At 51.0% G+C, this 17,514-nt stretch overlaps 1 protein-coding gene across 3 annotated transcripts in view; it reads left to right on the top strand.

Moving 5' to 3' along the window:
- The window catches only part of HOMER2 (homer scaffold protein 2), a 100,929-nt gene that overhangs the window by 29,734 nt on the left and 53,681 nt on the right, over positions 1-17,514 (top strand). The window contains exon 1 of one of the 3 annotated variants that reach the window (XM_080651420.1): positions 5,437-5,603. The exons of the other annotated variants lie outside the window; for them this stretch is intronic. Within the exon in view, the coding sequence (XP_080507546.1) occupies positions 5,599-5,603 (5 nt within the window). The 5' untranslated portion in view covers positions 5,437-5,598. Of the gene's footprint in view, positions 1-5,436; positions 5,604-17,514 lie in introns of those variants that run through there. 3 annotated transcript variants of the gene reach the window in all.

Genomic DNA, 17,514 nt, shown 5'->3' with positions numbered 1-17,514 from the left:
TGATCTTTAAAAAAAGTAAGCCAGATCATGGATTCCCCCAGCCTGCCCTGCATTTGGATAAATCCCAAATCCTTAACCTGGCTCAGGGTCCTGTGTACGCCTCCCACCTCATCCCAGGCCTTGCTAGGCTCACAGCATTCTAACCCCATGAGCCTCCTTCCGGTCGCTCACAACTGCCCAGTTCTGTGCCATCTCAGGCCCGATTCCCCTGCCCGGGACCTTTTCTCTCCGCACCGTGCCCAGCTAATGCTTGTTTGTTCTTCAGGCCTCCTTTAGATGCCTGTTCAAAGAGGCCATTACTCACCACCCCTCTCAGCCTAAATTAGCACTCCTTTATTCACAGAGATCATACTTTCTACATTTGTGTGATTATTTGATTAATATATTTTACCAAAAAAAACCACAACCTGTGTTTATTTTGCCGAGCACTTTATCCCTAGTGTCCAGCACAGTACCAGATGCGTAGTAGGTGATCAATATTTGTTTGAAATAATATTTTTTCTGTTGCTATATGGTCTTCAAAACCATAATCTAATAGCTGCATAATACCGGATAGTTATCCCTTTAATGGCTTTCATAAGACATTTGTTTCATAGGCAGCTCAAAGAACTGAACTCTTACGGTCAAAGGAGAAAAATGTTCAAAGTCTCTGGACCAGCAGTATCAGAAATCTGAGCACACTAATAATAACATTATATGTGTACATGGTGAGCCTCATTTTGCTGTTGAAAGAAAAAATACAGATTATAGGTTTTGAAATCCATTTAGTGGGTTGTGAGCAGCACAGCTTTTAAAAATAGAACAGAATGAAAAATGTCAGAATGCTTTGCAGGCGAGAGGATAAGAATTGTTTTGTAAAACTTTCACTTATATATATAACTTTGTTTCCATTTTATGTAGATATAACTATAGATAAAGTGGAAGCATGTGCTGGTTTGCAGTGGAAAATGTATTTCTTAATGTGGTTGCAGTTATAAAATGGGGAAGCACAGCCCTGGTCGATGTGGCTCAGTTGGTGGGAGCATCGTCTCATATACCAAAAGGTGCAGGTTCAATTCCCAGTCGGGGCACATGCCTAGGTTGAGGGTTCTATCCCTGGTCGGGTGTGTACGGGAGACAACTGATCAGTGTTATTCTCTTTCTTCTTCTCTCACTCTTTTTTTTTTTTTAATGTATATTTTTATTGATTTCAGAGAGGAAGGGAGAGGGGGAGAGAGAAACATCAGTGGTGAGAGAGAATCATTGATTGGCTGCCTCCTGCATGCCCCCCTACTGGGGATCGAGCCCGCAACCCCGGGCATGTGCCCTTGACCGGAATCGAACCTGGGACCTTTCAGTCCACAGGCCGATGCTCTATCCACTGAGCCAAACCAGCTAGGGGCTCTGATGTGTATTTCATCATCACATCTCCGTACTCTCCTCTGGCCTGTGACAGTTTCCTAGTCTCTTCTTGTTTTTCATGACCTTGACAGCTTGGTGGAGGACTGGTCAGGTATTTTGTAGAATGCTCCTCAGTGTGGATTTGTCTGGTGTGTTTCTCTTTATTAAACTGGAGTTATGGGTTTAGGGGAAAAATATCACGGGTTTAGGGGGAAAATATCACGCAGATGAAGTACACATCCCATCACATCCTATCGGAAGGTGCGTGATATCAGCGTGGTTTATCTCTGGTGTTGCTGACCTCGATCACTTGGTCAAGGGAGGGAGGGGTGTCTGCCAGCTTTCTTGACTGTAAAGTTATTATTTTTCTTGTCCCGTACTCTGTTCTTTAGAAGCAAATCACTAAGACACTAAGACCAGCCTATTCTCAAGGGGATAAGGGTGTGGGGGTGTTAAATTCCACCGGAGGCAGGAGAATCTACACATATTATTTGGAATTATTGTCTAGGGAAGATTTGTCTTGTCTCCAGTTATTTAGTAATTTATATCAGTATGGACTTATGTATGTTTATTTTATATTTTGCATTATCCTGCTTACAGTGTTATTTATGGTGTTGCTCACATGTTCCAGCTTTGGCCATTGAGAGCTCTTTCAATTGGCTCCTGTGTCCCTTGGACATGCCCTCATCCTTTCGTGTGTGTGTGTGTGTGTGTGTGTGTGTTTGGTTAATCCTCACCCAAGGATATTTTTCCATTGATTTTTAGAGAGAGTGGAAGAGAGAGGGAAAGACAGAGAGAAATATCAATGTGAGAGAAACACATTGATTGGTTGCCTCCTGCATGCACCCCAACCAGGGCCCAGGCTGGGGTGGAGCCTGCAACCATAGAACGTGCCCTTGACCGGAATCAAACCCGGACCCTTTGGTCTGCAGGCCGACGCTCTATCCATTGAGCCAAACCGGCTAAACTATGAACAAATTCCTGTGCGCACTGCGGGCCCAGGACGCGTCGGCTGCTAAGCAGGACAGGCAGCGGCACCCGGCGGGCCGGATAAACGTCCTCGGCGGGCCGCGTGTGGCCCGCGGGCCGTAGTTTGAGGACGCCTGCTCTAGGCTCTCTCGTATTTTCCCTGCCCCAGACAAAAGTCCGCCATTTCTAGGAGCTAGCTTTGGAGAGATGAGAAGCAGAGACATGGAGGTTACCCTCTTGGGCACAGAGGGTGCACAGTGCTTTTCTGCCCAGGACCCCTGCGAGGATTAGTGGGAGCACGGAGCAAGGGCACACGTAGAGCTGCCCCGTTTCTGTCATTTCTCAGGCGTATAGAGCGCCCTGGTGAGCCACCATGGTTTCCTGCAATCGGCCCAGTTCGAGTGCAGAATGTGCTCCAGACCAGTGGGCAGTGCCTGGCGAGTGGATTCTGGAAGCCCCCGCTGCCCACACGGAACAGCAGGGACCCCTGGTGCCTGAGCTGGTGCTGGTCAAGGTCTGGCCGCCCAGACTTTGGGGAGCATCTCTGCTCTTCTCATCCCCAGCACTGCATCTGTCCAAACAACAGTGTTCATTTCCCCACGGCTGCTGTTTCAGACTCAGCTTCAACCCGCCGCCTCTGTCTCCCATGCATGGTCAGCAGGCGTCCTTGCCCTTTAGGAAAAGCAGCCCAGCAGGCACGTCCCTCAGCCTACCTCCCGGCTCTCAGGCTTACTTCTCCGCTTCCCCCCGGACTGTCCCTCCTTCCAACATCTTCATTCTTGTCCCCTCGCCGGATCCTCTAGCTCAGCCTAAAAGGACACTCAGTCTTGGCCTAAAAAGTCTCTCCTTGGCCTCGCCTCAACCTTCAGCCAGCACGGAGTCTCTCTCTCCCTTCACTTCAGGCCTCTTGAAAGAAGTCACTTCACCATCATCTCCCTTGACAACTGGGGCCATGGAGACCATGTTGATGGGAGATTTTCCACAGGAAAAGGCTGGCTGTGTTGGCTTCCATGGAGGGGGAGGCACTGATAAGGAATGAGCGGCCCCGCTCTAAGGAAGATTTCAGGATGATGCAATACTAACCCCGAAGCTGAGAGGAGGCTCTGGTGTCTGGGAATGCCCCTGGGCCTGGGGTGGGGGTGCAAGGAGAGGCCTAGAGCAGGCGTCCTCAAACTCCGGCCGCTCCCCACAGGGACAGGAGGGGCAACCATTTCCAACCTCTGCCTGATGAACCCTTTCGTCTCCTCAGTCTGTTGCGAGAGCCTTTACCCAGAGTGACAGCCACTTCACCACGGAGTGTTTCCCCTCCCGTGGGTCCCACCTCCAGCGTTGCCCTGCTTTCCGCTGACGGTGTGAAGCAGCCCAGTGATTCACCAGCCCCACCTGCTCGCATCACCGCAGCCTCCCAATGTAGTGTGGGCGTGCCCTTCCCATCAGTCGAGCAAAGCAAACTCCTGTTCAGAATGTGTACACTTCTTGGCCCCGCTATACCCCGAATCAGTCTTCTGGGACCCCCACACCAGCGGAGCTGGCTCCTGCCACTTATTCTCCTTTGTCACTGCCAGGAACTCCCCCCACCCTGGTCTTTGGGATTCAGCTTGTGATCGATAAGTTTCCTCCAGGACCAAGTGCTTATCCCTCCCTGGCTCTAAACGTGAGCTTACAGACACTAGCCAATTGTGTATGTTTGTGGTCTGGCCTATTTGCTAATCCATTCATTCAACAAATATTTATGGAAGACTTTCAGGCATAGTTCTAGGCACTGGAGAGACAATACGAGCAAAAAGATGTGGCTTCATAGAGTTCGCGTGGGAGACATATTAAACTAATGATTGTATAAATATAACAGTAAATGCAATAAAGAAAAAAATACAGGAGTTTGCAGTCTTGTCTGGGGTTTCACAGGGAAGTGGCAATTTAACAGATCTAAAGAATGAGTAGGAATTGACTAGGCAAGGGTATGGGAGAAAATCTCCCTGGACTTCTAGAATAGCACGTGCAAAGGTCCTGGGGCTGAAAGGAGGCTGGCCAGTTGGCTGGCCTGCGGAAAGCAAGGGGGAACTTGAGAGGCAAGAAGGCTGGGGAGGGCACTGAAGATGCGATGGGGCGGGCCTTGTGTGCATGTTGAGTATCCTGGTCTGCACCCCAGGAAGAGTGGGAAAGAAGCCACTGAAGGGTTTTAAGTGTGACGTGATGGGATTTGTAGTTGTGAAAATTACCGACCAATTGTGGGTGCCTCCCCCACAAAAAACTGTGGGGTTTAGCAGGTCAGACTGTGGTCCCAGGAGAGGTCAGCGTGGGTCAGGGTGGCCCTGCGCTGAGTGCTTGTTCCTCGCCTTACTGCCCTGAGGTGCCAGGCTCGTGGGCAGGCGGTGAGCTCTCCGCAGGTGCTCCTGTGGAAGGCCCAGAGGGTGGACGCGGGTTGGGTTAGTCCCAGTGCTGTCCTGATTCAGGTTCCACTTTTGTCATCTCAGTTTTCCTTGCTCTGAGAATAAGGACAAGCCTGGTCAAGTCTCTTTTAAAAGCGATTAATTGCCCTCTCGTTAGGAGCCCACCTCCCATCGTTTCTCAGGGAAGAGCCTAGAACACCTGCTGCAGGTTAGGGTCCTTCCTGCCAAGCTGGCTTCCGCCGGCCCCCTGAGCACCCAGCCTGGCAGTGGACTGCAAGGTGAGGTGGGCTTTGAAGGGCATGGCTGTGCCCATCTCAGATTCTGAAGACCCCAGCTCTGACCTGAACGTGTGACCTTGGGCAAATCGCTCCCCTTCCTGGGACCTCAGTGTCCCCACCTGCAAACTAAGGGGAGCTACAGAGCCCCCTCCATTCGACTGGGACTCAGGCAGGGTGCCCCCTGGCAGCACTGCGCCGAGCTCCTGGGGGGCGTACAGCAGGGGCGCACGGATGCAAAATCGCAAAGGGGAGGGGTCTGCCAGGGAGGCCGGTTGCTACGGTGCACTGGCACCCCCGCCCCTGGGCTGAGCGCAGGGCCTGGGGGCCACGAGGTTACGTAAGGAGCGGGGCGGGGCGGGCACCGCCCGAACGCGGCTGCCCTGCCCCTGGTGGCTCAGCCCCCGCCTGCCTGCCCGCCTGGCGGTGGCGGCAGTAGCAGCGCAGCCCGCGGAATGGAGCAGCGCCGGGGCTGAGCCGGGCGCGCACGGGCTACCGCATGTGCTGCGCGGGGAGCAGCTGCCAGGCGGGCAGACAGCGAGTGCCAGAGGCCCCGTCGGAGCAGCCGCGGGAGAGCGCCGGAGATGGGGTGAGTGAGCCCGCCGCGCTGGAGGGCTGCGGGCCTCCAGCGCGTCTGCTGGGAGCCTGGAGCTAGCGCGCCACCGACCCCGCGCCCTCCGCCCCGGGCCGTGGCCCATCTCTCCAAGCCGCCAGGGCACCGCGCAGGGATCGGCGCCTGGCCGGCTCTGCTGCCTCGGCCATGCGGCGGTCTCCTCGCTCCCGGGCGCGGTCAAGTCCACGGCCTGTGTCTGTGAGTGTGGGAAGCAGTTTATCCTTCTCCACTATTGGATTTATTACAAACAAAATGGAAATCCAAGTTTTCCTGGAAAGGAAATAATAATAACCCCCCGGCACAGGGAGGGTGGACTTTGAGTCTGTTGGAGATGGCTGCGGATGATGGCAGTCGGTGAGGAGCTAGGTGAGGCTTCAGCCTTCGAAACCACCAAGATGCTCAGGAGAGAAGTTGAAATACTCTGTCGAAGTGACTAATGCTTCTGAGTCTATAAAGTAATTTAAAAAGCAGGATTGATTTCTCCAGGCGTCTCTCAGAGTAGTAGGCGCTGTGAGTCAGGGAGCCACTGTGCTAATAACAGTTGAACTCCTTACATTTGCTCTCCCGTTGTGAGTGCACTTGGAGGATGGGGACCTCAGTATTCAGGGAATGGCTATTATGCCCATTTCACAGATGAGGAGACTGAGGCCTGAAGTGGTTTGGTACCTTCCCACCGGATGGTCAGCTGATGAGCATTGGTGGAGGGACACTGTGTGTGGGCAGAGGGAAGCCACAGCCTGACAGTGGGGGCCACAGCCCGACAGTGGGGGGTGGGGTTGCAAGTGAACCAGAGTTCCTTCAGCTCTGTGTCCCCTGCTGCTGAGCTTAGCGTCCTTATGACCCAAAGACTTGCGCTCCGTGGGGCTAGAGATCTTGCTTTCCTGTATGGGATAGGCGAGGAGTGGAAAGGGGCAAGATTGTCCTGGGGGCTGCACCCAGCTCCCATGGGTCAGTGGGCGTTACTGTGCCTGGCTCCAGAAAAGTTTCCGGAGTCCTTTTACCTAGTGAGCTCTGTGTGTGGGGTCCGCACCGTGCCTGAAGGAACCAGAGGCAGGCCAAGAGGGATTTCAAGGAAGGGAAGTCTGGGGGCTCCGGACCAACATGAGCAGACAGGGGAACAGAGAGGGGCCAGGAGATGTGCTTCAGACGTTGGTGCAGATTCCAGAGGTTTCCCACATACAGAAACGGGGAGATTTAACCGGGGCCCCTGGCTGGGAAGCAGACTGACATTCCCAGTGACCCCACGGTAGACTGTGAAAGGGCTGTTCTTTGAGCAGTGGGAACCTTTGCAGCTCTCAGATTTCATACTTTAAAAAAAAAAAAAATGCCTGGGAAGGAGTTGGCAAATGTAGATCTCAAGATGGGAGATAAAGGCATCTGGTAATTTTAACTCCCTGTGCCTTCCCCACCCCCCTCAGCCAACACTAAACCGTCCCAGCACACTTGCGCGATCAAAAACAAATATTGAAACTCCAACTGGTTGAGATCAAATAGTCCTGTGGAAATGAAAACGTTTACTCATAAAGAAAATGTTAGAGAATAATTTTTGTTTTGGAGAGACAGGGAGGAATAGCTTGGGGATTTTGTTTAAACGTGGGATATGTCTTTGTGTAGTGTTACTGTCCTCCATGAAAGTTACTCACTTCTTATAGGTAAGGGCTGTTTGGAACTCCTGCCTAATTCTGCCATTTTTAATATGTCCACTTCTATAATTTATGGGAATGCACAAGCAAGCCATGGCTGTAAATTGAGATGGAGCCAGGGCTGGATAAGCAGTTTAGACAGAGGCGGGTGAAGAGAACCATTTTAACTGAAAATAGAACCAATGTCATTCTTTCTGAGAGTTGAGTGGGATGGAGCAGGAAGAACCAGGAAAGGGCAGCCAGCAGGAGACTTCGCTGTGGTCCTGAAGCCTTGCTGTGGCTGTCCTTGTCGGCACGACCAGGATTCAAGGAAAAAAATCTGAGTTTACCTCTCCCCACCTAAGATGCATTTTCTCAGTCAGTGTCCCTGTGTCCTGCTGCTCTTCTGTGAAATGTTTCACGTCGTGTGTGGTCTCCCCAGTAAGTCCGTGTTCTCACTCCCCAGCCAGCTTTTCCATCCCTTCTTCCCTCCCCAGACCCCTCTCCTCCCCTTTGTCAGTGACGACCACGGACAGCCTCACCTCCCCACCACGCCTACAGTCTCCGGTGTAGCTGCCCTGCGTTTTCCTTCTCACCTGCTTTGCCAAATGGATGGCCAGGCCCTCCTCTGGTCCTTCCTACCGGAACTCCGCCCCTCCCGGGGACTGGCCATCCCATCCCCTCTCACCTCCTCAGGAAGCCTTTCTCCATCTTCCACCTCCCTCTCCCCAGGCTCTTTCCCATCAGTGTACAGCGTGCTTCAATTCAGTGCTGTCCACTAGCACTTTCTGTGCCGATGGGAGATGCCCTCTGTCTGCGTAGTCCCGTATGGCTGCCACCAGCCACATGTGGCTGTTGGGCACTGGAAATGTGGCTGGAGTGGCTGAGGACCTGAATTTTAATTTTAATTTACTTTTAAACAACCACAGGTGGCTAGTGGCTGCCATATGAGGTGGCACAGTTTTAGCTGCTCTTATTAATATCTTTCTCCTGCTTCAGTTCCACTTCCTTGATTCCTTTCACCTGAAAACATCTCAAGAGATATGTCCAGCCCGGCCGGTGTGGCTCAGTGGTTGAGCGTCGACCTATGAACCAGGAGGTCATGGTTCGACTCCCGGTCAGGGCACATGCCTGGGTTGTGGGCTCATTCCCCGGTGTGGGGCGTGCAGGAGGCAGCCGATCAGTGATTCTCTCTTATCATTGACATTTCTATCTCTCTCTCTCCCTCTCTGAAATCAATAAAAAAAAAATTTTTTTTAAATAAAAGACATGTCCAAACCCACTGTCTCCATTCGTTTTCTTCGCCCACCGTTTGCTCACCCCTCACACTCTACAGCAGCTGTGGGCAAACTACGGCCCGCGGGCCGGATCCGGCTGTTCTATCCGGTTCTCTTGCTCTCCCCTCCGCTCCTTAACTTTGAATTTATATTAGTTCACACAAACACTCCATCCATGCTTTTGTTCCGGCCCTCCGGTCCAGTTTAAGAACCCATTGTGGCCCTCGAGTCAAAAAGTTTGCCCACTCCTGCTCTACAGTCTGGCTGCCGCTCCCACCTCTCCACTGAAGTGGCCAGGGTCACTGACGGCCTGCAGGTTGCCAGGCTCTGTCCTTGTCTTCCTCTACCTCCCAGCTGCGTCCCTCACAATGGCCACTCCCTCCTCCTCAAAGCACCTCCCCTCCCAGCTGCTTGCCACCTCTCTCCTCTTTGTGGGTGGATGCTCACCACTGAGGCGCCCGGCCAGGCCTGGCCAACTCTCCGGTTTCCTCTTGCCTGCCTTCCTGATGATTCCTTTTTGGCTCCCTGCTGGTTGTTCCTCTGCCTGACCTCTGAATGATGGTGTCGCTGGTCCTGGCTCCTTTCTGCTGTCAGCACTCTCTTCCGAGGTCATGTCATCCGCCCCAGCCATGGCTGTAACTGTCAACTACACGCTGATGAGTCCATGTTTTCAATGGGCTTCTACTCTTGACCATGCTTGAAGAACTTGATTCGTTTCGGTTCTCTCCTTCCATCTTCCCCATCCATTCACTTGCTAAGAGTCATCCTCGATTCTTCTCTCCCTTTCCCCCCTCCCCCCAGCCCCACATCCAGGCTGTCAGTGAGTCCCGACCTCTGAATGACGTCCAGGGAATATTGGAGTGCATTCCCCTCTCCCCGGAATCATAGCTCCCACTCCGTTCTTGGCCACTGCTGCCTCCTTCCTGGACTAACTTCCTAACATGCTCTCCAGCCTCCACTCTGGGGTATCTTCCAGTTCATTTTCCACACTAGACCCCAAGCGACCGGCTTTTAAAACCACAGCTCACATCACTCTCTTCCTAATGCACCCTTCATCAGGCGGGGGCCTATCTCCGCCTTTCCAGCCCCTCCGCGCCACCCTCTGCTGTCCTTGGCTTTTCCTGCCCCGCCTCAGGCTCTTTGAACTTGCTGTTCCTTCTGCTCTTGCCCTGGCTCCGCAAACACCTTCTTCTCTTCCTTCCGATTTCGACATCAGGCTCAAAATCCTGGACCTCCAACAGGCTCTCCAATTACTACACTCTCTCCCGCACAGTCTTCCCTGACCACCCCCATTCCTCGCTAACATAGACACACCTTTGTTTCCACGGCACGGCACACGGCAGTCATCTGGGCTTTGTTTACTTACGTATAATCTCTTCCCCAAGAGCATCCGGCAAGGATAAAGTCTTACCTTTTTCTTCAGTGTATTCCAGCACCCAGCAGTGTCTGACACCGAACAGGCCCCCAATAAATATTTTTGTGATTGAGTTAATGCTTGCATATGCTGGGCAGCCTCGCTTGGAAACTGGCCTGGAAGTTGTGATAATTTTTGGATTACCTTTCATATAGCTTGCTTAATTGAGAGTTGCAAGGGCCAAGAGAGAAAGAAATCACATGTGGGTGCCGTTTTCTTTTAATGATAAAGCAAGCCATTTAGCTTTTATTGTGGTGGGGTTAGTGTTCAGGCCATGGGCCGTCATCCGCGTATTGGAGTTGTAAATTGTCTTTTTATCTGCCTGCGAGAGGCGAACAGGAAAGCTGGCTTGTCTGCAGTTGGGACTTTTGGTTGATTTTGTCAGTGTTTACAAACAAGACCTACTGTATTTCTGTTTGGCTTCAGTTTACACTCATTTATTTTCTTCAGCCAAGATTACATTGCAATGTACGGAGGCCACAATCTTGGTTATCTAACACCGTGGGCCTTCTTTCAGTAACCTATACCGGTGTACTTTCTTCTGATGTTCATCCCCACGCCTTCAATTTTCCGTTCCTCCTGAATCACACCAAACTGTTTAGTTCCTACAAATTATGTTCTTTTGTTTGGGGGTTGTGTTGACTAAAATAGTTACAGTCTCTCAGATATATGGAGGGAGCTGGTCTTCTCTTGGTCCTGGTGTGGGTGTGTTAGACTTCACTTTCTAAGGGTCATTCAGTCTCTTCATCTGTAACGCGATTGGAGATTCAGGGTGAGCAGACCTACTAGCTAGTTCCTGCCCTTGTGGGGTTTATGGTTCATAAGGGGAGATAAGCCACAGATGCAAACACCAGCTCTATGTGTGAGTTTAAACAGCGTTATAATCCGTAGGGTGTCAGAGGTGGTGCCCGGCTCTTTGGGGATCAGTACATTATGAGGAGGAGCTGGGCAGGCTGTTAGCATATAGGATCATCCTCATTAGACAGCCAGCTCCCTTAGGTCAGAGCTGGAGAAATACACAGGACTGGGAAGCGGGTGGCACGAGGTAGACGTGACTGAATGAATGAGTGTAGGAATGAATGGATACTCTCTGCAGGTTGTCGCTTACTTTGGGGAGAGCCATCATTCTTGTTAGGAACAGCCCGGAAGCTCCTGGCTTTGAGGGTTTTAGGTTGGAGCCCAGGGCACCACGGTCCCCTGAAGGAGGGCCCAGAGCACAGGGATGGTTTGTTTGTGTCGATGCACTCAGTGATTTTGTGTAAATTATCAGTTCTCTGTTCTGTAATGGCTCCTGGGAACTTACAGTCAAATGTACCTTTAGCAGATTTATCCATTCCCTTGCTCAGTTTTATGGCCCTCCCCTGTTTGCCTTCACTCTTTCTCACCTATCCCCCCCCCCTTTTTTTTTTTAACAAAATGAAAATAGCTTTGCTTCTAATTGTAAAAATGTTACATGTTCATACTAAAACATAACAGCATGAAGAAGGAAGTGAAAATTACTTGTCATGCCATGTCGCAGGGATAACCTCCGTCATCAATCATTGGTCTGTCTATGCAGACTTCTTCCCGTATATAGTATGTCTGTGTGTTTAGAATATGCATGTCTACATAGAGCAAATGTGTTTTTGTTTTTTTACCAAAATTGCATTGTTATCACACATCTGTTTTATAACATAAGTTTTTAACTTAAGATACCTCGAGTGGACATTTTTCCATGCCTATAAATATACATCATCATTTAAATCCACACCTACTTCCAATTTGTCATTTTGCTTGATTTTATACATCTTTATAGAGCCGCTTAAATCCTTTCTAGAACAAGGCAGGGTATATTTAAAAAAAAATAAAACAAGATATTTTGACAATCCCTTAAAGCAGTGGTTGGCTTTAAATGAATGATTGGAAGAGAAAAACAGTGGAGGAGACCAAGATCACAGTGAACATTGGGAATGCGCGGTGGCACTGTAATTTTGGGTGAGTCACCGTTCCTTAGTGAATCTTCGTGCGAACGTGAGGATTCACCGTTGTTGCTAAGGGTGTTGGTGGACCGGGGCCCAGCTGCTCGGATTGTTTCTGCTTGGAAATAGCAAGGCAGGAAGGTTCTGCTTTAAGACCTGGGTGGAAGGTTCTTTGCCAGCAGAAAGCACCCGGGCCACCTGGGAACCTCTTCCGCTTCAAAAGCCCTTTGTCTGACGGGCATCACACCTCCTCCTTCACGGGATCCCCTTGGCGTGAGGATGGGCAGGGACATACGTACAGGAAGGACGTTAAGCCCCTGCTTCAGTTGTAAGCCAATTTTTTTTTGTTGTTTTTAAAGAAAGCACAAAACCTAGATAAATCCTGTGATCTATCACCTTAGCCAACACAGTCCTTTGGGAAAAAGACTCTCTGTTGGCACATGGAGTCGGGAGAGGATCTCCTCTTCCATTCGAAAAGAAAAACTTCCTTCACCTTTGTCACAGTAAGTTAACAGCAGTCCAAAACCAGATTGACCACAGAGAAACAGCATTTACAGAGTGTTAGAAACCTCAGGGGTAGCAAGTCCTGACCTCATAGATCTTGAAAGTTAGACTTTGGTTTTTCCCCAATGAAAATAAAGTGAATAAAGCGAAGCATGGTAAGGCAGTCAGGCACAAAACTTCTAATTTGCATTCGTTTTCTTTTTTTAAATATATTTTTATTGATTTCAGAGAGGAAGGGGGAGGGAAAGAGAGATTGGAACATCAGTGATGAGAGAGAATCATGGATCGGCTGCTTTCTGCACGCCCTCCACTGGGGATCTAGCCCGCAACCCAGGCATGTGCCCTGACCAGGAATCAGACTGTGACCTCCCGGTTCATAGGTCGATGCTCAACCACTGAGCCACGCTGGCCGGACTTGCACTGGTTTGGATACACGGGTCTCTAAGCATGGCTTGCTTTGTGCCTACACATCTAGGTGTTGCCTGCAGGCTGCCCCCAAGTCATACGTATAGGCTGGGAGGTGCGCAAGGGCAGTAGGAGCCAATCCCCTGGTGGGGTGCGCTTGGTGTGGGAGGAGCGTCAGGTTGTCAGTCTGCTAAATGCACCGCAGTCTCCAGTAGTTCTGCCATCGGGTGCTGTTAGTCACGTGATCTCATTCTGGTAGAATTTATTTACATTCTATTTCAAATTAGCTTGTTAGAATAAAAATATGCTTGTGGGGATCACATTTAGAAGTTTGTCAACAACTAGAGATATTTTTTAAAAAACATTTTATTCCCAAGCCTGGTTGATAGTCTTATTCTTCTTCTTCTGAGGAACTGGGGACCATGGTGTCCCCCCCATGCAGAAAGGCTCAGGATAAGGCATTACCACTCGCCAAGACAATTAACGTGGGAGCCATGCTTCAAGAAACCCTCAGTGCCCTGGCCAGAGTGGCTCCGTTGTTCTGTGCACCAAAGGTTGCTGGTTTGACCAGGTGGGGGAAGTTTTCGGTCATTATTTCTTCAAATAGGTTTTCAGTATCTTGCTCTCTCTCTTCTTCTGGCACCGCCATAATTCTGATGTTGGTATGTGAATATAATAGAATCAGGGGCATAGAAAGGGAGTGGACTGATAATTCTCAGGGGGAAAGGGGTATGGGGGGTTCATGAAGAGACTGGACAAAAATCATACACCTATGGATGAGGACAGTGTGGGGGAGGTAAGGGCAGAAGGTGGGGTGGGAACTGGGTGGAGGGGAGCTATGGGGGGAAAAAAGGAGAAATAATTGTAATAATCTGAATAAAGATTTATTAAAAAAAAAAAAAAAGTTGCTGGTTTGATTCCCTGTCAGGGCACATGCCTGGTTGCAGGCTTGATCCCCAGTAGGGGGCATGCAGAAGGCAGCTGATCGATGCTCACCTCTCTCTCTCTCTTCCTCCCTCCCTTTACCTTACTCTTGGTCTAAAAATCAGTAAACTGTTCTTTAAAAAATAAAAGGTGAGCCGAAACCGGTTTGGCTCAGTGGATAGAGCGTCGGCCTGGGGACTGAAGGGTCCCAGGTTCGATTCCGGTCAAGGGCATGTGCCTTGGTTGCGGGCACATCCTCAGTGGGGGGTGTGCAGGAGGCAGCTGATCGATGTTTCTCTCTCATCGATGTTTCTGACTCTCTATCCCTCTCCCTTCCTCTCTGTGAAAAATCAATAAAATATATTTTAAATAAAATAAAAAAAAAAAAAAGGTGGGGAGCTCACATGAGTTGACCAAAAGAAAAGAGGAAAAAAAGCAGAGAGAGAAGGAAAGAAACCCTTCGGATAGAGGTGCCTCCCAGCCACAGGAGGGGCTTGGGCAGGCCCCTCCCTTTGCCATGAGCTGGGGAAATCCTGGTCCCCATCACCCCTGAGGGGCTGCCCTTGGTTCTCCTGCAGCTCTCGGGGGAGTTTCATCTGTGGGTCATGGGGTGCGGGTGCGGGGACGTCCACAGGGATCCAATTAGTGAGGAATATTGCAGACCCTGCTGCTGGGCATTGGATCCCTTTGGGACCTTTAATTGGAAAAGCTTTTCATTGGAGTTGTTCGGATACATGGAGAACAGGAAAGGGGCTTTGGCTTCTGTTGTCCTGGGGGAAGGGGTGACGGAGAAGGCCCTCCTGGGGAAAAGGAATTGAGGCTCCAAAGGGCAGGAAAAGGAACTCCCAGTGGAGGTGGCGTCAGGGCACCTCGGTGGGTACGAGGCAGAGTTCCCTAACTCCTCTGCAGACTGCAGGTAGAACTGACTCTCGCCAAGTTGTGAGTTCATTGTCGTGGCGGCACTTGTCTGGGGGGCGGGGAGGATGGGGAAGTACAGGCAGGTGAAACTCCAGCCCCTGGGCTGGCTGTGTGAGCTTGGACAAGTCATCTCTGCAAACTTTATCTTTTCAGTGATGGATTGAATGAGAAAAGGTGTGTAAACATTTAGTACAATGCCTGCCACATAAGTACTCAGAGAGTGGTGGCTGAATTTACCACCACCACCACCTCCACCATCATGATTTCTGCCTTGGGTGGTGGGTTGGCAGGTATCTTCCGGTATTCACGGTTAGAGACAGTCCATCCCTCATCTCTGATCCCCCCAGGCACTCCCCCAGTCCTCAGCTGCTCACTCACAGTCCTGAGGGGTGCCTGTCATGCCGGCTCAGGACAACATGAGGTTTGCCCTCTGAAGCCTTGCCTCATGCCGCTCAGCCTCAGGTAGGGCTGGCGGAAGACTGTCCTGGGCCAGAGGACAGGGCGGTCAGGAGGCTGACGCACACATGCCAACAAGACAAGTCTGCCAACCAGTTGCTTTCACGGGGAGGTGCAAGTGTGTACAAAACAACAAGGGCTTCACCCCGCTGCGGGCATCCGACTGAGGGTTTGTTTTGCTGGTCAGGGAAGCCTTCGTTTGATTATTTGTGTGTTCATTTGCTCATTCATTCAAGAAACGGTGACCCTCTACCTCTCTCATCCCAGTGTTAGCCTTCAGATCTGGGCGCGTGTTGTGTATTTGATGTAAATTACTTGCTAGGCATCGATCAAAGTGGCAGTGATCCATGACTCCATCCCCATCGGTTTGCATTTAAAGCCTGCTGTCACCTGGCCTGATCTACCTGTCTTCTGTGCACCCTGAATACCTGGCCGAGGCCCCTTTATTCTGTTTATCCCTTAAAACATTTATTTTATTTTATTTATTTTTTTTAAATATATTTTATTGATTTTTTTACAGAGAGGAAGGGAGAGGGATAGAGAGTTAGAAACATCGATGAGAGAGAAACATCGATCAGCTGCCTCCTGCACACCTCCTACTGGGGATGTGCCTGCAACCACGGTACATGCCCTTGACCGGAATCGAACCTGGGACCCTTCAGTCCGCAGGCCGACGCTCTATCCACTGAGCCAAACCGGTTTCGGCGTGTTTATCCCTTAAAACATTTAATTATAATGCAATGTGAGGGCCACACAGTATCCTCATCTGCATCTTCCCCACCCTTACCAACCAGACCAGTGCAGGCCAAGGGAAGTCTGAGCACCATTTATGTGATTTTACATGTTCTAGTCATGTCCACATTAAGGAAGTGAAAGAAACAGATGAAGTGAGTTTTAATGTCTTTTAAGCCAACATATCCAAAATATTACCATTTCCACATGTAACCAGTGGCGAGTAAATCAGATATGGTCCCTCTTCTCATGGAATTTACATTCCAGTGAGGGAGACAGACACCGCCTGTCTCTGCCGCCACCCCCACCCCCCAAAGACGCCTGTAAATGAAGGTGTGCTCAGGGCTCTGAGGGAGAGAAGCACAGGCTGAGACCGGCGTTAGGATGTGTGGTTCCGATGCCTCTCTGAAGAGGTGACATTGAGACTGCTACCTCAAGGGAAGAACAGGAACAGAGCCTTCTAGGCAGAGGGGGGAGCAGGTGCAACGACCTAGAGTGGGAATGAGCTGCCAGAATGTTCCAGAAATGGAAATCGGATCTGCGTAGCCGTGTGGCCACAGGTGAGGAGAGAGAGCTCAGTGTGGGGCTAGAGAGAAGTGGGGGGACGATATCGCTGTGGCATGGCTTTTATTTGAGATGCAGTGAGGTAGGGCTGCGATGAACCCATCTTCAGGGGTAAGAAGCCTACTATGGCCCTAGCCAGTTGGCTCAGTGGATAGAGCCTACAGGGTCCCGGGTTTGATTCCAGTCAAGGGCACGTACCTCAGTTGCAGGCTCCACCCCGGCTCAGGCCCTGGTCAGGGCGTGTGCAGGAGACAACCAATTGGTGTGTTTCTCTCACATTGGTATTTCTCTCTCTTTTTCCCTCTCTCTAAAAATCAATGGGAAAATATCCTTGGGTGAGGATTAAAAAAAGAAGAAGAAGTGAAGCAAGGAGACCAGGGACAGGGTTCCTGGGTTTCAGGGACAGAGGACACTGGCTGGGGCGAGAAGGTTGAAGAGGAGAGGGAGAGAAGCGGGCAGGTTCCACAAATGGTTTGGAGATGGGTTCGCTGGGACTTTCAGAGGGACTGCATGTGGGGTAAGGGGTGAGGGAGAGGGAGGGCAGAAAGAGGACCCCTTCAGTGTCCGGTGTAAGCATCTGGTAGACGTGGGGAAGCCTGGAGGGAATATTCGGAGTGGGGTGGGGGGATCAAGCTCAGGCATCCACGTGGGAAGCTGGAGGTGGTGAGTGGAGCTGGGGAGAAGGCAGTGGACTCCACGCCTCTGGGGCCAGCAGAGGTCAGACTGCAGGCGGCCTGGGCGAGGCCATGAGCGGGAGGGGCCGGCAGAGCAGGAGAGGGCTCAGGAGCCTGCAGCACCCACTGCTTGGTGGCATCAGGAAGAGCAGCCAGCGAAGTGGGAGGAGGCGTGGCTCGGGAAGGAGGAGGAAAGTGGGCAGTGGCATCAAGGTGGTGGATGGAGAAGTGTCGCAACGAGGCGGCGGGCTTGGCATTGGTGTTGGGCACCGCTGAGACGTGGCCGGGGACTAGGCAACATGGCGGATGCTGGGGGCCCTGACCTGAGCCAGCTCAGTGGTGAGGTGGAGCCAGGAGCCAGGTGGGTTGGAAGATGAATGGCAGGCTGGGAAGGGGGTTTGTGGGGATGCGGACCACTTTGTCTTTCTTTCTTTTTTAA

This window comes from Plecotus auritus, assembly GCF_963455305.1.
Source record: "Plecotus auritus genome assembly, chromosome: 15".
In the NCBI taxonomy this organism is placed as follows: domain Eukaryota; kingdom Metazoa; phylum Chordata; class Mammalia; order Chiroptera; family Vespertilionidae; genus Plecotus; species Plecotus auritus.
This window is presented reverse-complemented; position numbering and strand designations above follow the sequence as displayed.